The 17,532-nt window shown below is 42.7% G+C and overlaps 1 protein-coding gene across 14 annotated transcripts in view; it reads right to left on the bottom strand.

Annotated features, from left to right (window-relative positions):
- The window catches only part of DNM2 (dynamin 2), a 63,530-nt gene that overhangs the window by 22,430 nt on the left and 23,568 nt on the right, over nucleotides 1-17,532 (bottom strand). For 5 of the 14 annotated variants that reach the window (XM_083483364.1, XM_083483352.1, XM_083483351.1 and 2 more), the window contains 6 exons: nucleotides 16,876-17,011; nucleotides 15,049-15,116; nucleotides 13,744-13,882; nucleotides 10,292-10,378; nucleotides 9,903-9,973; nucleotides 4,863-4,926 (listed from right to left, as the gene is read on the bottom strand). In XM_083483364.1, the coding sequence (XP_083339490.1) occupies nucleotides 4,863-4,926; nucleotides 9,903-9,973; nucleotides 10,292-10,378; nucleotides 13,744-13,882; nucleotides 15,049-15,116; nucleotides 16,876-17,011 (565 nt within the window). Of the gene's footprint in view, nucleotides 1-4,197; nucleotides 4,210-4,862; nucleotides 4,927-9,902; nucleotides 9,974-10,291; nucleotides 10,379-11,297; nucleotides 11,437-13,743; nucleotides 13,883-15,048; nucleotides 15,117-16,875; nucleotides 17,012-17,532 lie in introns of all 14 variants that reach the window. The other 9 variants (XM_083483353.1, XM_083483360.1, XM_083483361.1 and 6 more) reach the window with 4 other exon arrangements.

The following is a 17,532-nucleotide window of genomic DNA, read 5'->3' as shown; positions in this document are numbered from 1 at the left end:
AATAATAATGCAACATACATGTATTAACTGGTTGCTTTTAAATATGTCTTTGTGCAGGTCTGCTAGGACAGTATTAGAGTAGTGTGTCAGAACCCCTGATCTGTTGTAACTCAGAGGCAGACAACGCAAGCTGTCCCAGTGAATGACTCACAGGGTGTAGTAGACAATTTGCTTCACCCACTGAGTCACTATTATGTACCAGACTCCAACTGCTCACTAGCTGCTACTCTGAACCTGAGCTCTGATTGGCAGACTACTGGGTTTCAGTAAAAAAATAAGAGTAGATCCCACAAGCCCACCCTTGCCTAGTATGTACCCTAGAATCTTCCATAGAACACCGGATCTCCTCAGATAAATGATGTAGAAAGGATGCCCTGGAGAAAGGAAGTCTGAAAACCACTGCTCTGAAAAGCTCAGAATAAAAGTATCCTGCAAACAGATTAAGTCAATACTTGCCCAAAGAGTTTAAACCATGTTTTAAACAGTTGTGTTAACTTGAGTGAGTACTTCCACATTGGAATGTACTAGTCTAGCCACCATGCCACGCTAGGAATTCTAATTGCCTGGCACAAGCCAAAAGCAACACCTAGCGTTGCCTGTAAGGCATCCCAAAATCTGCCCAACAATCAAATCCCCAATGTTGGAAGGATTTTAGCCCTTCCACTGAATATGTTGGCGCCAAGTCATTGAGCTCATTATAAATTTATTGGAATAAAAGCCAGCAAAGCAATTGGCGAGCCAGTCCTAGGTCCAGGATCTAGCCCCCTGTTCAGCCCTGAGTTTCTACACCTCTGTTCACTAAGAGTGGCCAGGATCAATTCACTTCATAGGGCTTGCAAAGTATTAAGGATGAACCACTTGCCCTCAGAACTATGATTTGAACATCTGAGTAGCTGTGTATATTTAAGCAAAGAACGATCATTTACAGCCAAGCAACTGGACAGAACCGCTCTTAATTTCATGGGGAAATAGCCAAGACCTGTAGATTTTTTATGGTGGTTGATGGGCTGCTGAGAATATCCTGCAAGACTCACCAAACCTGCAATAACCTTGAGCACGCTAGATAGTTCAACAAGCTGCTTTAATTTTAACCCAACACAAAACAGATGAGTTTTACTTTTTCTCTCTGCTAGGATGAAAAGTATCTCTTTAGGATACCTGATCAACACCCCACCTCCTGTGTGGGCCTTTGGAGGAAAGACACAGCAACAAATACACTTTGCTCTGTCATTTATTCGTTTTTATGTCTGAACTATACTTTTCCTTTCAGAAGGAAGCCCAAACAGCAAAACACGTAAAACGTTTTCTACCCAAGTTAGTACCACCATAAATATTAGTAATGAGCCGACTGGAAAGGAAGTAGTCTATAGGTTAAATCATTTAAATATAGCCAGGCTAAAGTATACTTTGGAGAAAGAGAGCAAACCTAATGGTGATGATTCAACTGTTAGATACAAAAGCTACAGATGTTAGAGGCAGGATTGCTGAGCAGCTCTGGAAAGGGACAGAGAATTTGGCTTGGCCTGTGCTTAAGCTTTCAAAACCAGCACTGAAAAAGCATGAGGACAAAGAAATACCTATCAATCAGGCTTCCTCATCTTTTCAGACCTGCTCAGCTTCTTGCTAACATAAATACCAAGGTGGCAGACACACAGAAGGAGTGGAGCACTGGTGGGCATGGGCTGTTGCGAACTATATTTTAATTCAAATTAACTTGGCAGAGGAATGGAAGGTGTTGTCAAGTCCAGACATAGGAAAGGGAGTCAGGTCAGATTTCCTCTCTGTGAAGCATTTCTCTTAATTAAAAAGATTCAGGATCAGAAGTCAGTCACATTTTAAATACAATTAGCTTTTAAAAGAATGGAGGCAAAGAGTGGCCAGAAGGCAGTAGAGAAGGAGAGAGACCTTGAGACACATGTGGAAGAAGAAACCAAAGACCCCCAAAAAGACACACAGGGTTGTAACTGAGTTTGAGGAGCCCAGTCAAGGGGCATCAGCTCAAGGGAAGCCAATTCTGCTGCCAACTTGAGAAAAGAGACTTGTCTAAATTGGTGTTTTTAAAGAGCTATGTTGAGTTAGAGGATAAGCTGGGGGCAAAAAGTGTGCAGCAGGGCAAGTTTTGGGCAGTATGGACAAAAAAAATGTTCCTGGAATCAATCTCCTTATTCTTTAGCCTGCTATTTTACCACCACCACCCAGACAGGCCTACAAGAAGCTGAGGAAAGAAGAACAGAGTGTTCATTTAAAACTCCAAACTGCCTCTCAAACGCAGGAGGAGGAGTTCGATCCAAAGTGTTGCCTGAAAAGTAAGTTTCACCTTCTACTTTTAGTAAAATCAAACACAGCCCAGCCAGTCAGATCTCCACCTTCCTCTTACTGAAGCACAAACCACATTTTCAAAGCCAGGGATTGAAGATTGGGAATTGAAGACCAGGGATTGCATTGGAATTGGAGACATGGCAAATATGCAGACCCTCAGGAGGTACTATGGCAGTGTTTCTCAAACTCTTGCTAGGTTTGCCGAATTAAAATTTAGAGTGTAAGAGTAAGAATTAACTGCCTTCAAAGGAGCCCATCTAGAATGAGTTACTGTTCACAGGTTGCTTCCTGGTCAGAAACTGTAGCTCATGCAAGCACATGGGCAGCATTCTCCATGGAAGGTTGATTTGAGTTCGTATGAACCTCTAATTACTTTCAGCACACTATTTGAGAATTACTGCTCTGAGGTCTGCAGTTATGCTTAGAATATCATGAAAATGGATGCGTCAGCACTTTCAGACTCTTTGAAACACAGGGTATAATGATGAGAACTGACAGGATGCCTGGGATTCCAGGGGAATGCTATGCCACTGATTTTAAACTCTCTCAGCATTCTAGTCCACTGGATCAGAATATGGAATTGAGAGGAGATTCTTTGCCCAGTAGAAATAGCACTTGAATAGGAAACCTTCCACACCTCCGAACTGAGCAAAGTTAACACATATGCATCAAAGCTAGCATATGTGTCACATATGTACAATAGTACATAGTGCAATATTCTTGCACCAAGTACATGTGAAAATTATTTCCAGGACAGAATGAGAGGAGGAGCACCTCTGCATCTGTTTTATTAAGAATTGTTCTTCTCACTTACATCCAAAAGTTTCTGGCGATTCCATTTTCTTGTAGAGTAAGCAATGTAACCATTTGATTTCCAACTCCAAGATTCCCATCCACAACACATCCTTCAGGGACTATGAGTTCAAAGGGCTGTATCAGCTTGTTTAATCATGGAGCAACCGATCCACCCACATTTCTTAGAATCTAGTGCACTTAAAGGAAAAGCATAGAGCAACACTGGTCTCACCAGACAAGGGAAAGGGCCACATAGTAATGATAGGACAAGCAAATATCTCTGTGCCTCAATAATTATAGAGAAGGCAGCAGCAGCTGAGATTTTAGATGGAGATATGAACACATCAAGATGAAAACTAACATGGAGTACGTTTGTGACAACTGCCGACCAAGCTGGGTGTAGAACATAGTACAATACATGATGCTGGCCACTTGAGTCTCACCAGGTAGGAAGAACACAAGGTCTCAAGGGAGAAAATAACCAGGAATGCTAGCAGACAGAGCAGAAGCTCAGAATGCTGCAGTTACCAGCCAAGGTTCACTGGCACCTTTATCCTTCCATTGTGCTCTGTTGGTATGGTGGGTGTCATACCCAAGTCTGGCAGCCTCATGCTTACTTTTATAGCTAAGACTCACAAGTCTCAGTTGCTTGAGTGTCACTGGACTCCAGCTAAGTGGATCTCCTTTCAGCCGTATATGTCAGCTTGAAGAAAAGGCATGAAGATGAGATATTAAATAAGGACAATGTCACCTGATTTCTGATCCAAGGAGGGTTAGGGCTAAAATCAAACCTCAGGCTAAAATGAAGGGTTCAGAAAGCTACCTTTACTACTTACAGTTTCATTCATTGCCTACTTGATAAGCCCAAGAATTCAACAGTAGCAACTAAATTTAGAAAGATGGTTCCCATGCCTGGATCTCCTGGAATGCCATTTGAAGTTGCTTGCTTTTCTGTACAATTAAGTGCACTTTGTTTGAGGCAAAGAGGTTACCCAACTTGGGGACCTTTACTTTTGCTGGGCAAGGAAGTCTCCATCACCAAATTTTACAAATCAGTCACTAGCACATTATACAGGTACTTACCAGTATCTCACCCTTTACAGGTTGGCAAAATTAGTGGTGCAGGTAAAATAAGGAAAAGCAGGATGAGGGGACAGAACAGTGAAGAAAATCAAATAATGAGAGTAGAAGGGGAAGGGAGAAGCAGGAAGCACAAAAATGGTTGGAAAAAAGGGAAAGCAGAAAAAAACAGTAAAAGAAAAAAGTTACATGCAATTAATTATAATTGTTCAGTGTTAATGTTCCATTACTGTCTTTCCAAACAAGAATTAACATACGCAGATACATTATATAGAGACTAACTTTATGCACCAGTTTTGTTTCCAGTCCTTTGCTCAAGTCTTGCTGCTCAGAAACAAAAGGGACACAAGACTGAAAATGTTCCTTTATTGTTTTATTCTTTTGCCTTGAAGTTTCTCTCTTCTACTTGTGTTCATATTGGCATAGATTTGTGGTCACAACTGAAGGATAAATGATTTATTCTGGTGGAGGCACTGTACTTTCTGCACCTTGTGACCAGCTCCAAGTCATTTTCTGTCTTCAAATGACACAAGGCAAGGGTGGCACGTCTTCTTATAAAACTATGCCATGTTCACAAGCCTGTTCAACTCTGCACAACTACACAGTGTGCCCAACAGGCTGGACTTAGTATGCTGAAACTATGTTCTACTTGGCTAAAGGAAGGAGACATGCATCAGTACCTGATTTGGGATCGCTCTTTTCTTATTTGCTTGGGTGCTCCTTTGCTGTGCACTGCAAGAAAAGAGATGGCTTTACATTAAACATGCCTACTGGGTGTGGAAAAAAAGGTAAACTTGCATGTTAGATACACAGAATCACCAACACATTCATTCCTGTTCAAGTCAAGCAAAATTAGAGGTGCAGATAGGGAAATGCCAACCCTCGAAGGAGAAAGTTCACCAGCAATGGAGCTGAAGTGATACATGCCGTACGACAGATTTTTCCACCACAAAGACACTCTATACATTCACAGCGGTTCTGAAATATCCCACTTCAGATCTAAACCAGAGGGAGACAGGGCCTTGAACCTGTGACTGCACACTACAGAGGCAAAAGACTTTAGGGAGGAAGTGGAAGACACTGCCTAGTCCAGGCCCCAGTGAATCTTTTCTTGAAAGAACCTGCCTGGTAGCATATGGAGAGAACACCCTAGTGTTTCAATCAATGGGATGTTAGACTGTCTTGCAGGGTTGTCAATTTTCACAACTAATTAGTGGAATAATTCTGGGGTCCTCTGCTGGCTGGGTGCAGCTTGCCTCCTACCAGTTACATGCACATGTACACAGAACACACACATTAACTATGTGTTCCAAGGCTAGCCACTCAGGGCTCCATAATGTTGATATATCTTATTAGCCAACCATTACTATGCTTACCACTATGCCTTTCTCTTCTCCCTAGTTGACTTAGACATGCAAAAGGCTTAGGAAAGGGAAAGGCTATTTCTGGATTGTGCCACCCAGAGAAAGGAAAGAATCTCTTCCACTCTTTTTAATTTCTTCTCAAAACAAATTCCTGCTGTTGCTTACTTTGTCTAATATGCAGCACAAATGAAATTTCAAGTGAGAGGACCTACACGCTACCGGCCACTCTGCTTGCCAGAGGGTGAGGGGCACTTGCCATTGGAGAGCAGATTTATGGGAACACGTCTCTACTGACCAATCCTCACCACAGTCTTCATAAAGCCCCTTCAACAAGTTCTCTAAAGGGTTAGGCAAGCTACATTCTAGACCTAATAAGGATAAACTCTCACAGGCAGATACGCACCCAGCCACCATGCGCTGCTCAGTGTAACAGCTGGGGAGATTTGGGAGAGGTTTGAGGCATCCAGAGGGAAGAGCAAGGTGAGTCAAAGAGAGAGAGAAACGTGAGATGAAGGAAAAAGAAGGAACTGTAAATTAAGTGTGAAAAGATACATAAATAGACTGCACACAAATTACACGAGAGGGGGGGAGAGAGAGAGATGGGGAATGGAAGGAGTATGTGAACAGGACACTATGCCTGAGCTGCTTGCTGGGCTGATGCCAAACAGCATTTCTTAAAATGCATTTAGGGTGTTTCTAAGTCATCCAATAACATAAGTTCTAGGAGCAGCATTACAGAATAAAAGGGAAACAAGTGGTAAGGGTTCAGGGACCTTCTACTGAGATCATTTGGTCTTGATGTCCTGAAAATTCTGTTTACAGGCCCCTACAAAAAAAATCAGGAGTACTTCATATATTACATTTATAAAATGAACATGAAAGGTTTTATGCGAAAAGAGAAAAAGTAGTATTTTATCTTACATTCATATTAATGTTACAAATGTGTTTAATTCACATGCTTGAAAGCTGGCAAGTGAGTACAGGTTGTCCTAATTTTTACACTAAGCATCATATATAGAAGTGTCTATTCTGTGCAGAGGCTGTGGGTGTGCACACAGCAATAAGCTTCTGAATCTTAAAGAACAAGCAGGTTTTTTTAGCAGCTAGAACTACAGTGGTGAGCTTGAGGAACAGGAAAAGACTCACAAAGGCACCTAGTGGAGATTTCTAGGGATATAGGGGGAAAGGTCTCAATCCCATGATGGCTGTTCCTGTAACGGTGTGGGAAATTATAACCTTAAGGCACAAGGACACCACACTGAAGAAATTAAGCGCCATTCCACATAAATGTAGCCATAACTTTGTGTAACTCTAGGATATTTCTTGGGAGTCACTCATGGAAGATCTGATCATTTACAAGTACATCATTAAAGGTATACATAATTTGTGTGAACGGTATGTGCTCTGTTTTGTTACGAAGGCTGTGAATAGAATGGTATCTAGACAGACCACTAAAGAGAAATCAGGAGTCAGCTAGAAGAATGGCACTGGGAAACAGTCAAAAGATACTGGATCCTAGGATTTATGTAAGCAGTAAGTTCATGACCACCAAAATAGCTTTTTAAGAAACACTGCCACCTCCAAGACAAGTAGAACTATAGGGAGAGACTACTAATCATCTGCAGGTGATATAATCTGCAGGAACATTTTGGTCATTTTCCTAGTTGGTGAGGCTCATTTGACAACAAAATGGTTGTAAAGTAATGTTCACAATGGTTACTGGCATTTTGATTTGCGATGCTTCATTTATTAGACGTAATGCTATCAACACACTTACGTTCTCAACTAGCGGGAAAGTTATGAATGAGAATTTAAAAGACTAAAATGTAACACTAGGAAGGTCTGATTCTTTGGGAAGCTGGAGTTTATAATTGCTTTAAACAGGATCAATCCAAACATCCCGTATGTTAGAAAGCACATAAACCTGTCAAAACTAGATGCCAACATGTCTAAAGAGTCAAGGCGGCTAGAAAAAGCAAGACACTTCCTTTAAAAACTGGAAGTGTCTGTCCAATCACAGAGGAAAAGGAGGCACAGACTCAGGGAACCAAATGTAAATGTACAATGAGGCAAGCCATGAAGAAACAAGTAAGATCTAATGGGAAAAAGCAGAAGCAGAAAGCTAACTAGAAAGGGTGTGTGACAGCTGGATAAAAATAGTACTGGGGGAAGTCAGGGTAACTGCAGACAACTGATATATATTTTCATCAGTGTTGAAGGGTACCCACCCTTGAGTCCTTTATCTAAAGACCTGTTTGCATCAGAGGTGACAAGATGAAAATTTTTAAAAAGTACAGTGGTGCCCCACAAGACGAATGCCTCGCAAGACGGAAAACTCGCTAGACGAAAGAGTTTTCCGTTTTGGAGGTGCTTCGCAAAACAAATCTCCTATGGGCTTGCTTTGCAAGACGAAAATGTCTTGCGAGTTCCTGCGGGTTTTCCCCCCTCCCCCCCTTTTTCTAAGCCGCTAAGCCGCTTATCAGCTGATCCGATAAGCTGATAAGCCGCTAAAAGCCACTAATAGCGCTAATTCATCAATGGGCTTGCTTCGCAAGACGAAAAAACCGCTAGACGAAGAGAATCACAGAACGGATTCTTTTCGTCTTGCGAGGCACCACTGTAATCACCAGACCCCAAGGGGCTTCTGAATTGGCTGTTGCATGTTGAAGTCCAGATTGTACTTCTAAGTCAAGCGTGCTTTCCACATGGGAAAAAATATGCACTCCCTTTTGCCATATTTAGATTCTGCAACCATTATTTTTGAATTTGAAAGCCTAAGATAAGATCACTGTAACGTGCTATACTAAGGGACTGCAATTGCTTACTTCAAACTTCATCACAGCTGTGATGGCAGGCACCCTGAAAACAATGCATCAGTCCTCCATCATCTTCCATAACTCCCTATGTCCCTCAGAGCACCATGCAAAGTGCTTTTATCCTACAAAGCCCTGGAGCCCTACATGCCTACAAGCAATTCTCCTTTCCTATTTCCCAACACAACTTACAATAGCTCACATGAGGTTACCCTCAACATTATTAGTGCAGAACGTCAGGCTACTCAATATGCAGAGGCATTCCCATAGGCTGCATTGCGCACTTTCCTGGGAGACTTGCCAAATAGTATTTCTGAAGTGGCGTAAGACCTTCCTATTTTGGCTGCCTTTTGCTAGTTAGACATGTCTTTGTGATAGGGCAGGTTAAAGTCATTGTAAGTGATAAAGATCTAATAATTGTTTTCATTTAACTGGCTTTTTTTTAAAAAAAAGCACCCAAATTGCTTGCTCCGAAAATAGGATAGGTCACAAAGGAAAGCCAAAAATAAGTTTTGTCCCTCCCTCCCTCTCTCTCACACACATATCTCACTCATTGTTACCTTTTCATCAAGCATTTGAGATTTAAGTTCATTAACTTCTCCAAAATGCAAGTTTGATCTCAACCACACATGACTAGTTTCAGCTTCTAGTTATTTGATTTCGGTTAACCCAAGTCACAAGATCTGTACTACCAGGCAGCCATCCAATCACAAGATGCTCTCTTCTGCTTGGCCCAAAAAAAATCTCATTTCCTACATCAGCAGTACTATTTGGGCCGTATAATGTTTCCCAGTGGCCTGATTCACATGCAATGTTAAACCATAATTAATACAGAACCCCCCCCCCCCCGCAACAACAGATTTACGTGCAACTGTATATGCACAGCACTGGGAAATAAATAATTTAATTCAAACCCTGGTGGGAGAGAGCTGGAGAGTCCTCATGGCTCATGAGGAGGCCCTCCCTGGAGCCCAAAGTCAGTGAGAGCGGAGGAAGCCCCAAAGAGATTGGAGGCACAGCAGGGCTTTGTTTACGCTGCTCAGCTTCCCTGCCTAACAGCTGATGCGAGTGGTAGCACAGAAGCAGGCAATTTCCCACACATCCTCCAGCCAGCCCCACAGCTTCAATTCTAGTTGTGGATGTTTTGGGATATAGTAATTTTCCTAAGGATAGGAGAGAGAGCAGCAGAGAGGGAGCCTGAAGTGTGTTTAGAGGGTGCTCCCCAGTTACGCGATTTTCTCTTACGCACATGGGGAATCAGAACCGAACCCTTGCTTAAGGGGTGGGGGCAACTCTAGTTAACTATGATTTGCAATGAATGAGCAGTGTACTAATGCATGCTGCTTTGCTTCTTCTCGACTCAACGCTAGGAACAACAAACTACAAGCTTGCTATTCACTGAGCAGGACTTAGATAATATGTGACTCCACACTGCCCATTCACATTAGACCGTAGTTAAACATTTAACTGCAGTTTACTGTGACATGCGAGCCAAGCATCTCTTGGTGTTTATTTGGTAGCAGATACTCACTTGGCAAATCCAATGAAGTCTTCGTGGTTAGTGTTGATGTAGGACAGCTCTATGTCAATCAGCAGGAGAATCTGGAGAGTAGACAAAACCAGCTCAGCTGCATGACAACATCATGAGAAAGAACCCATTTAGACTACTCTTCTGCACACTGAAGCCTGTGAAAAGGACCTTGCCTTGATTATCTTCTTATGCATAGCCACACAAGAGCTCGGTACTTTCTGCACTGCTATAACAAGCAATTCCAGCTCAGTGGAAACCCTGAGAAAGCTGAGCAAAGAAGGGGTTCACTTTGCTGTGATTGTCAGTTGAGAAAGTCGTTGTAGATTCTGATTCTACTATTCTCAGTCAGCCCAGAGGTTATTTGGTGAGTAAACAAAAAACCTGCTCACCTGGTCCTTAGTTTTCCCTTCTCGTTCTCTGATGTATGTCGTAACAATTCTCTCTGTTTCTTCTCGAAGCCTAGGGTAAGAACCAAGCTGAGGACAAGCGGAGAAGAGATCAGATCACTGCAGTCTTAAGCATCAATTATAGACACACATATAGAGAGCAGAAGAGAAGAGGCTGGGCTATCTCTCAATTTTACCACTGGGACAGGGCTAAGGCACAAAGTAAGGGGGATTTGGAGTGGGTTTTCTTTTGCCAGTTAATAAAGATACAAAACGTTTTTCTGGGTGTTGGATGTGCACCCTATGCTCCCCATGGCTTTTTTTCTGGGAAACAGCCCAAGACCTCTGGAGTTTAGCAGAAGGAACACATGAGACTGGCTTCTTAGTGCCACAGGAAAAAGAATGAGAGCTGCTTTCTTTTTGATTAAATGATAGGCCTACCCACAAGTCACTGTGGAAGGTAGTGATTACATATTGCCAAGATACTCTTAGAACAGATAAATGCCAGAGCTCTTTTCATGCTTCAGCGCTGAAACAAGCTTCTTTTGGCACAGAGCAGCTGAAAAACGTAGTATTGTATTACAGGAAGTGCTCCTGAGATTTAGCCACTTTTCAAAGCATGATCGACTACCGCTGCTACGGTCCAAGCAACACCAGTACAATGTCTCTGTGGGACCCTGCTGTGAAGCCAAACTGGACAATTCAACAGTCTGATGGACATTCCTCAGAGAGGATGCAGCTGCCCCTCCCATTATTATTATTATTATGTATTTTTATACAATTAAGTGATTTCTACTGAGATGTAAACTGCTTTGAGATTTCTTGAAACATAAAAGCAGTATTCAAATAATGAAAAAAGAATGGCAGCTGCTGTGGCTTTGGCTCTGCTCAGGCACAGACTGCCCTCACTGAAAGCATTCAAACTTCCTTTTAGCTGGGCACCGCAAGTAGCCATATTCCAGGTGAGAGGGAGATGGGGAGGGGAAATAAAAGAGTAGAGACTCATTACCTTCTCTGCACACTTTTTAATGACCATGGCCAGCTCTGAGACCACCAGATCAACACACTTCAAACTGGGCTCTTTGAGCTTTATAATCTGTTTTTTCACTATAGCTTCAAAAGCCATGTCAGGTGTGAAGAGCCCCGTCCTGCACCATGCAGAAAGCGCGAACAGAAAGGAGAGATTCCGAAGAAAAGCAGGAAAATAAAAAAAAGTGACAGAAAGGGGAAGAAAGAGATTCAAAAGGTTAGTAATGTGCAAAGGAAAAAGCAGCAGCACTTCCTCAGGAAGATCCTTCTTGCATTGCCAAACTCTTGACAAGGAACTACTCCCTTCCAGGAGCTGAGCTGCTCAGCAGGCTTCAAATTAGCTTCAAGTATTTCTGCAAAGGGACTATGTCCTGCCTGCCCCTTGCAGTATGAGTGTGCTTGGCAAAGTGGATAAAAACCTGTTTTTTTTAACGGCTCCCCAAAACTGAAAAAACAGGTCATGCTTGCTTCTTACTCTTCCCCATTTGATTCTAGAATATGAATGGCTAATCTATGGCAAGGATGCCGCAAGTAATTTGTTGCACTCCTAAAGTGAGGCAGAAAGGCCTCAGGGTCAGGCTGTGTCAAGTCAGATATGCCCTGCCCACCTCAAGCTACTCTGCAGCCTGGTCGCCATCATGTTTGACTACAATCAAAACTCTCTCGGGCATGGGTTTGGGGGGCTACAGAACGACAGAACACAACTGGAGTGATCCCATTTGTGGCAAACTTGGCAAAAAGGTTGGCTACTGTTGCACTAGAGTCTTCCATGTTCTGAAACAGTACTTGGCAGGCATCTGTTAGCAGATGGAAGGAGGGAGAAGAGCTGTATACTTACAGTATTTGGTGATGGCTGCTATTTTCAATTAACACGTTATTGACCTTGCAACCTGATATAATTAGCACTTCTACTGAAGCTTTGAGCCCAAGATACTAGAATTCCACACTGTGACTGTTTGTAGTCAACTTGTGCCTGGAATGGGAATACTAAAAATGGGGCTCACATGAATCAATGTTCCTCCATACATAAAAACAGTATCTCTACTAACGTGTCAGGAAAACTGAAAGCCTAGCACCCTTCTCTCTAATGTGCTACTTCTTTATAAGGGGAAAATGTTCTGTAATAAGGAGCATTCCATCATCTGAAGTGGTACAGTCAACAAAGACTGGTCATATCCATAAGAATGAGGCCTGTCTCAGCAATCAGCATTTAACCTTTCATTTCTGTTTCCCTGGCTCATTTCGCCTGCAAAGAATGATATTTCCCCTGGCAAGTGACCCTCAGGTCTTGAGAAACCTGGATTTAGAGTCAATCCTCTCATAATGGTGTCCCAAATTGCTCCCTGTTTCATAGTTCTGTCACTTCCCTGCCCCCCGCTTCATCAGTTGCTGTTCAGACTAGGAGCACTTCTTTGGGGAATGAATCCTGTACAAAATCCTTTGGAATCTGAATTAAAGAAAGCTGCCCAAACTCTACTCAGATACCTTGTGGGCCAGAAGACAGATGCAGATTCTGCTGCATCAGGATAGTCGGGATTTGAAGGACCTTGGAGAGCAAGTGCTGGCTTCTTCACATAACAACAAAAGCACACAACTCCTTTGTCAGAAATGGACCCGGAGTCCTACAGCATACACCACTGTAACAAGCAAGCAATGTAAACCGCTCTTAAGAGCAGCACCTTCGCTACTCTGCTGAAGATCAAAGTTCTTGTCCAGAGGGCACACAATTAGGCAGCATCATCCTGGAGCCTCAGTTTGTACACCCTGCTGTCGATTTCAGCAAATTAAGCAGGGGAGAAGCTAGCTCTTTGACAGGTCAGTTTTTCAATATGCATGTAGATGGGACAACCACACTGAAACAGTGAAATGAATTCCCAACAGATGGCCTTCAGACTGGAAATGGTTCATTATGCCAATCAGTGCATTTGAAGCTAATTTGCCCAAACAGCAGCATGACCTTCTAACAGCCATGACTTTGCAAAAAACCTGAGGGAGCGGTTTAAATGGCAGATCAAGAAGCCATGCACTTAGAGAAGGGCCAAGATCCAAGAAGAATCTACCCACAGACCTAGCCAACCTCCAGAGAGCTAACAGCAGCTTCTATTTGCAGGCAGAGGATAAAACCAGGAGAAGCTTAAAGCACAGACCAATCCTGCTTGCAGTGAGCCACAATTTCAAGACTGCAATCTGGACCATGTTGTAAGACAGTTTAACATTTCTGTAAAAGCCTATGAAACTTGATAGTCTCCCCTGCAGAGTAAACCCCAATCCCATCTTAACACCAGCCAATCAGGATTTTAGAAGATGCTTGTAGCTCTTCCTGGAGGTTGTGTTAGGCAAGTTGAGCAGATTAGAACAGTGCAGTTTTGGCAGGTTTTCCCAGCCCACTCAGTAAAGGGCTAGGCTGCCTCCAGCTAGTTCAATACCTTACTGGTACACTGTCTAAATGTATTGATTAACTCCTGAATAACCAGGTCGACACATTTCAGACAAGGCTCTTTCAGCTTCACCAACTGTTTTTTCACAATGGCCTCAAATGCCAAGTCTGGTGTGAACAGCCCCGTCCTAGTCATCCACACGCAGGAGAAAGGAAGGCAAGACATGGCGGAGAAGAAAAACAAGGAGGGGGAAGAGAACAGGTTTAAAGACTGTCAACATTCTAGAACACAATTCCCTCCCGCAACTATTAAAACCTTCCACTGCACCCAGCCCTCTCCCATTTAAATAATAAAGTTCAAAAGGTAGAATAAGGGCATCAGAAAATGAAAAAAAAATTGATAAGACAAAAGAGGGGAATGAACTCTAGTCTTTGCTACAGAAAGACATTTTTGCAAATTGAATTCTAAATAAACTGTAGGTGTTTACAGAGGGTTTCTTCTTTCTAAGAAGCCTTTTATTCTAGATCAAAATATAAGACAGGAGGCAGACAGGCAAGAAACAAAATCACAAGGATATGGGTTTTAAGGAAAAGAACACCCCACCCCACCCCCAGATAATAATTAAGAAACCAAGGGCCTTGACAAGAAAAAGGATAGAATAAAAGCTGGCCAGGGCAAAGACATTACAGATAAAGGATAGTGGAAGGGGGGAGGAGATAAATAGAAGTTGATTACACTTGAAGCAATGGATCTTGAGTGCTATTGCCCCAAAAGGATAGTGCGTAAATGGAACTGTTCATTCTTCAACAGAACTACAGAAACTCCTGGCCTATACATCCTATCCTGAGCCCATTTCATATGGGCATTAAAAGCCTTTAGTCCTAACAAGAGTTCAAGTTTGTCTCCCATTGCTGCATCTATAAACAAAATGAAATAAAGGGTGCTGAAACTGGAGGGGAGGGGAAGCAAAAGCCACCAATCAGAAATGCTGTGCTGTTTTGTCTGACAGATGAGCTGTGCTAGAAGTATTTGCAAGTGGATGTACAGCCCTGGACTTTCTCTTTCATTGCCTCTCACTCAAATTCCTCCAAGCAGAGGAAGGGTCCTCCCTTTAGGCTTGGTAAAGTACCAGGCACAGCGACAGGGTGATCATCATTCTGTTTCCTTTCCATCTTCTCAGTGACATTCTTCGTTTTGACTTGGGCAGAACGGGAACCACCATCAGTAGAAGGCATCTCAGACCAACTACCAGCTTGCCTTTGCATCCCAGATAGTTATCATTACATACAGTTTATCAGTGGAGAACAAGATAATACTGTGCTGCATTGAATCAATTACTGTTCCTATACTTGCCTTACACCATGGATGTTTTTGATTGCATAGCTGATTTCTCGTCTCAAATCCTTCTCATCAAACTCCATCTAGAAGACAAAAAGCCCCCAATGCTGGTAGAAACGGGTGAAACAAAATTGCTGGTTGATCACAAAGAGGGGCCCTCCTTTCTTCTTCAGACGCTTGCTCCTTAGAGAAGCCATACTTACCAAACACCTTAGAGAAAACTTATGCAAAGATCCAGGATACAAATTATGTAGTAGCCAAGAACAGCGTACTTGCCAAAGACCATTCTACTCAGTAGAAGGAGTGCATTCTGGATCATGTATCCCCTGTGATTCAACCCAAGGGCAAGCTCTGTCTTGGTCTAGTGCAAGTAGAGCCTCTGAATTTCACCTGGGACAAAACTGACATTTGTGTGAACTGTCAATTGACTACTCACTGGTAAACATAACACTCTGTCAATTGATGGGGTGTGTGGGTGGGGTACTTAACTTTCCCAGGAACTTAACTGTTTTTTAACCTTAAGATTGCTATTCCTGCTACTGTCTGTTGCTACATTTTCCCTACTACAGGGAGTAGTCAACTGTTCTCCAGACCTCAAACCTACAGGCAAGACAAGGCCATTTAACACACAACAACAGTAGTGACCGCCAGCACCAGAGCAGCTAAGCAACTGTTCTTGAAACCCTCTCCTGTTTGTAATGGCAGTTTTCACTGTGAAACTTGAAGTGTATTTTGTGCTGTTTTATTTTGTTGTTCACATTGTATTGCTTTGATATTTTTGGATGCCGAGTAAGATGCCAACTAAAACCTCAGTTTTTCAGCAAAAATGTGCTGACAGGCTGGTAATAGAGATGTAACACACTACAGCAGCCTTCAGGCTGGTACCCTCCAGGTGTTGTGGACTGCAACTCTCACCAGCCCACAAATACACAAAGCAACATAATATAACAAAAATCAGCACATCATAGCAGATACTCAACAATATAAAGTAATAGCTGAAATCTTCCCTTTTTTCTGTTGGATGTGCTTTGGAAATAGCACTCTGGCCGGGAGCAGGTCAACAGGCTGTAAGTAAAACTAAACTTGCCTCTTGTTTTCTTTTAAACATTGAGAATGGAGAAGAGGGCATTTGTTTGCCTTAGTACACCTCAAGGTCAGTACCAAATGGTCAGCTAACAAATGTGAGTGCAAAGTTAAGATATTTTAACCTTAAGGACTGCCATTTGCCATAACGACAAGATACGTTCAGTAAGCCCCATTATGTGTCCTAGACTTGAATGAAATTAGGTCTGCAGGTGCATGTTGCATGGCCTTCTTCCATATTGTTCTGTAAGGATAAAACTGCTTCTATGGGATGGGACCCCAATTGTGCCCAAAACTTTGGATGATTAGATAAGATCTTCCAAAGGGGTCTGGATCATCAGCCCAAAGCAGACACTTGTGACTCTGCTCTTTCCTAGCAAGCAACAGAACACTGCTAAGAGGAGGAAATGTGTCTTGCTGATTGTCAACAGTGGGTTGAAAATACAGCAGTACTCTCATATGCACAGCTATAGCCTGCATAAACACCATACTTAATCACTGAACTCACAAACTGGCACAAAGTAAACACTAAAAAGTCTATAGATGAGAAGACTTTTTTCAGAGAAAAGAAAGACCCAACTGTCACCAACAGCAATCAGTCAGTCTCAAGAGAGGGATGACTCTTCCCCCAGGAGAGGTGGCAAAAGGCTTAAGAGGAACCTGTCTGATCCTTCCAGTAGGGGGCATTGTCTCTATCAGGAATGCCCTCCAGCAGTAGCTCGCAAATCACCCCAGGAGGTAAAATCCCATGTCTTTTACCTTGACAAGTTCAAAAGGGAATCTTTCGTGGAAGATGCGGTTTATTCGGGCTCCACCTGATAGTTCTAACGTGTCTACTTGGTCCCCAGAGCCTTCAATCCGCTTCTCAAAGTCCACAGCAAACTGCTGGACCATCCTATGCAGATATAAATTAAAACCAAATTTTTATATAAGTTGATATAATGCCACAGTCTGTTGAATGAGCAGAAGCCATTATCAGTCAATCAGGAATGTAGAGTGAAAGGTAACACTTTTTACTAGATCAACTTCTTTTGGCATGTAAGTATGAAATCGAATTCTTTGCCAGGAAGCTTTCAAAAAACACATATGGTGGTACCTCTGGATGCGAACGGGATCCGTTCTGGAGCCCCGTTCGCATCCTGAAGAGAACGCAACCCATGTCTGCGTGTGTGCGGGTTGCGATTCGCCGCTTCTGCGCATGACATCATTTTCGCGAGCAGCGAAACCTGGAAGTAACACGTTCCATTACTTCCAGGTCACCGTGGAACGCAACCTGAAAACACTCAACCTGAAGCAACTTTAACCCGAGGTGTGACTGTAGTAGGAGATGACTTTATTTGGTACACTACTTTGGCACACACTACGCTATCACTATCACAACAATAAAACTTTTTATGCTGCCATCTGAAAACTGCT

This window comes from Podarcis liolepis (genome assembly GCF_965112155.1).
Source record: "Podarcis liolepis genome assembly, chromosome: 17".
In the NCBI taxonomy this organism is placed as follows: Eukaryota; Metazoa; Chordata; class Lepidosauria; order Squamata; family Lacertidae; genus Podarcis; species Podarcis liolepis.
Note: the sequence above shows the minus strand (reverse complement) of the source record. Positions and strands in the feature narration are given on the sequence as shown.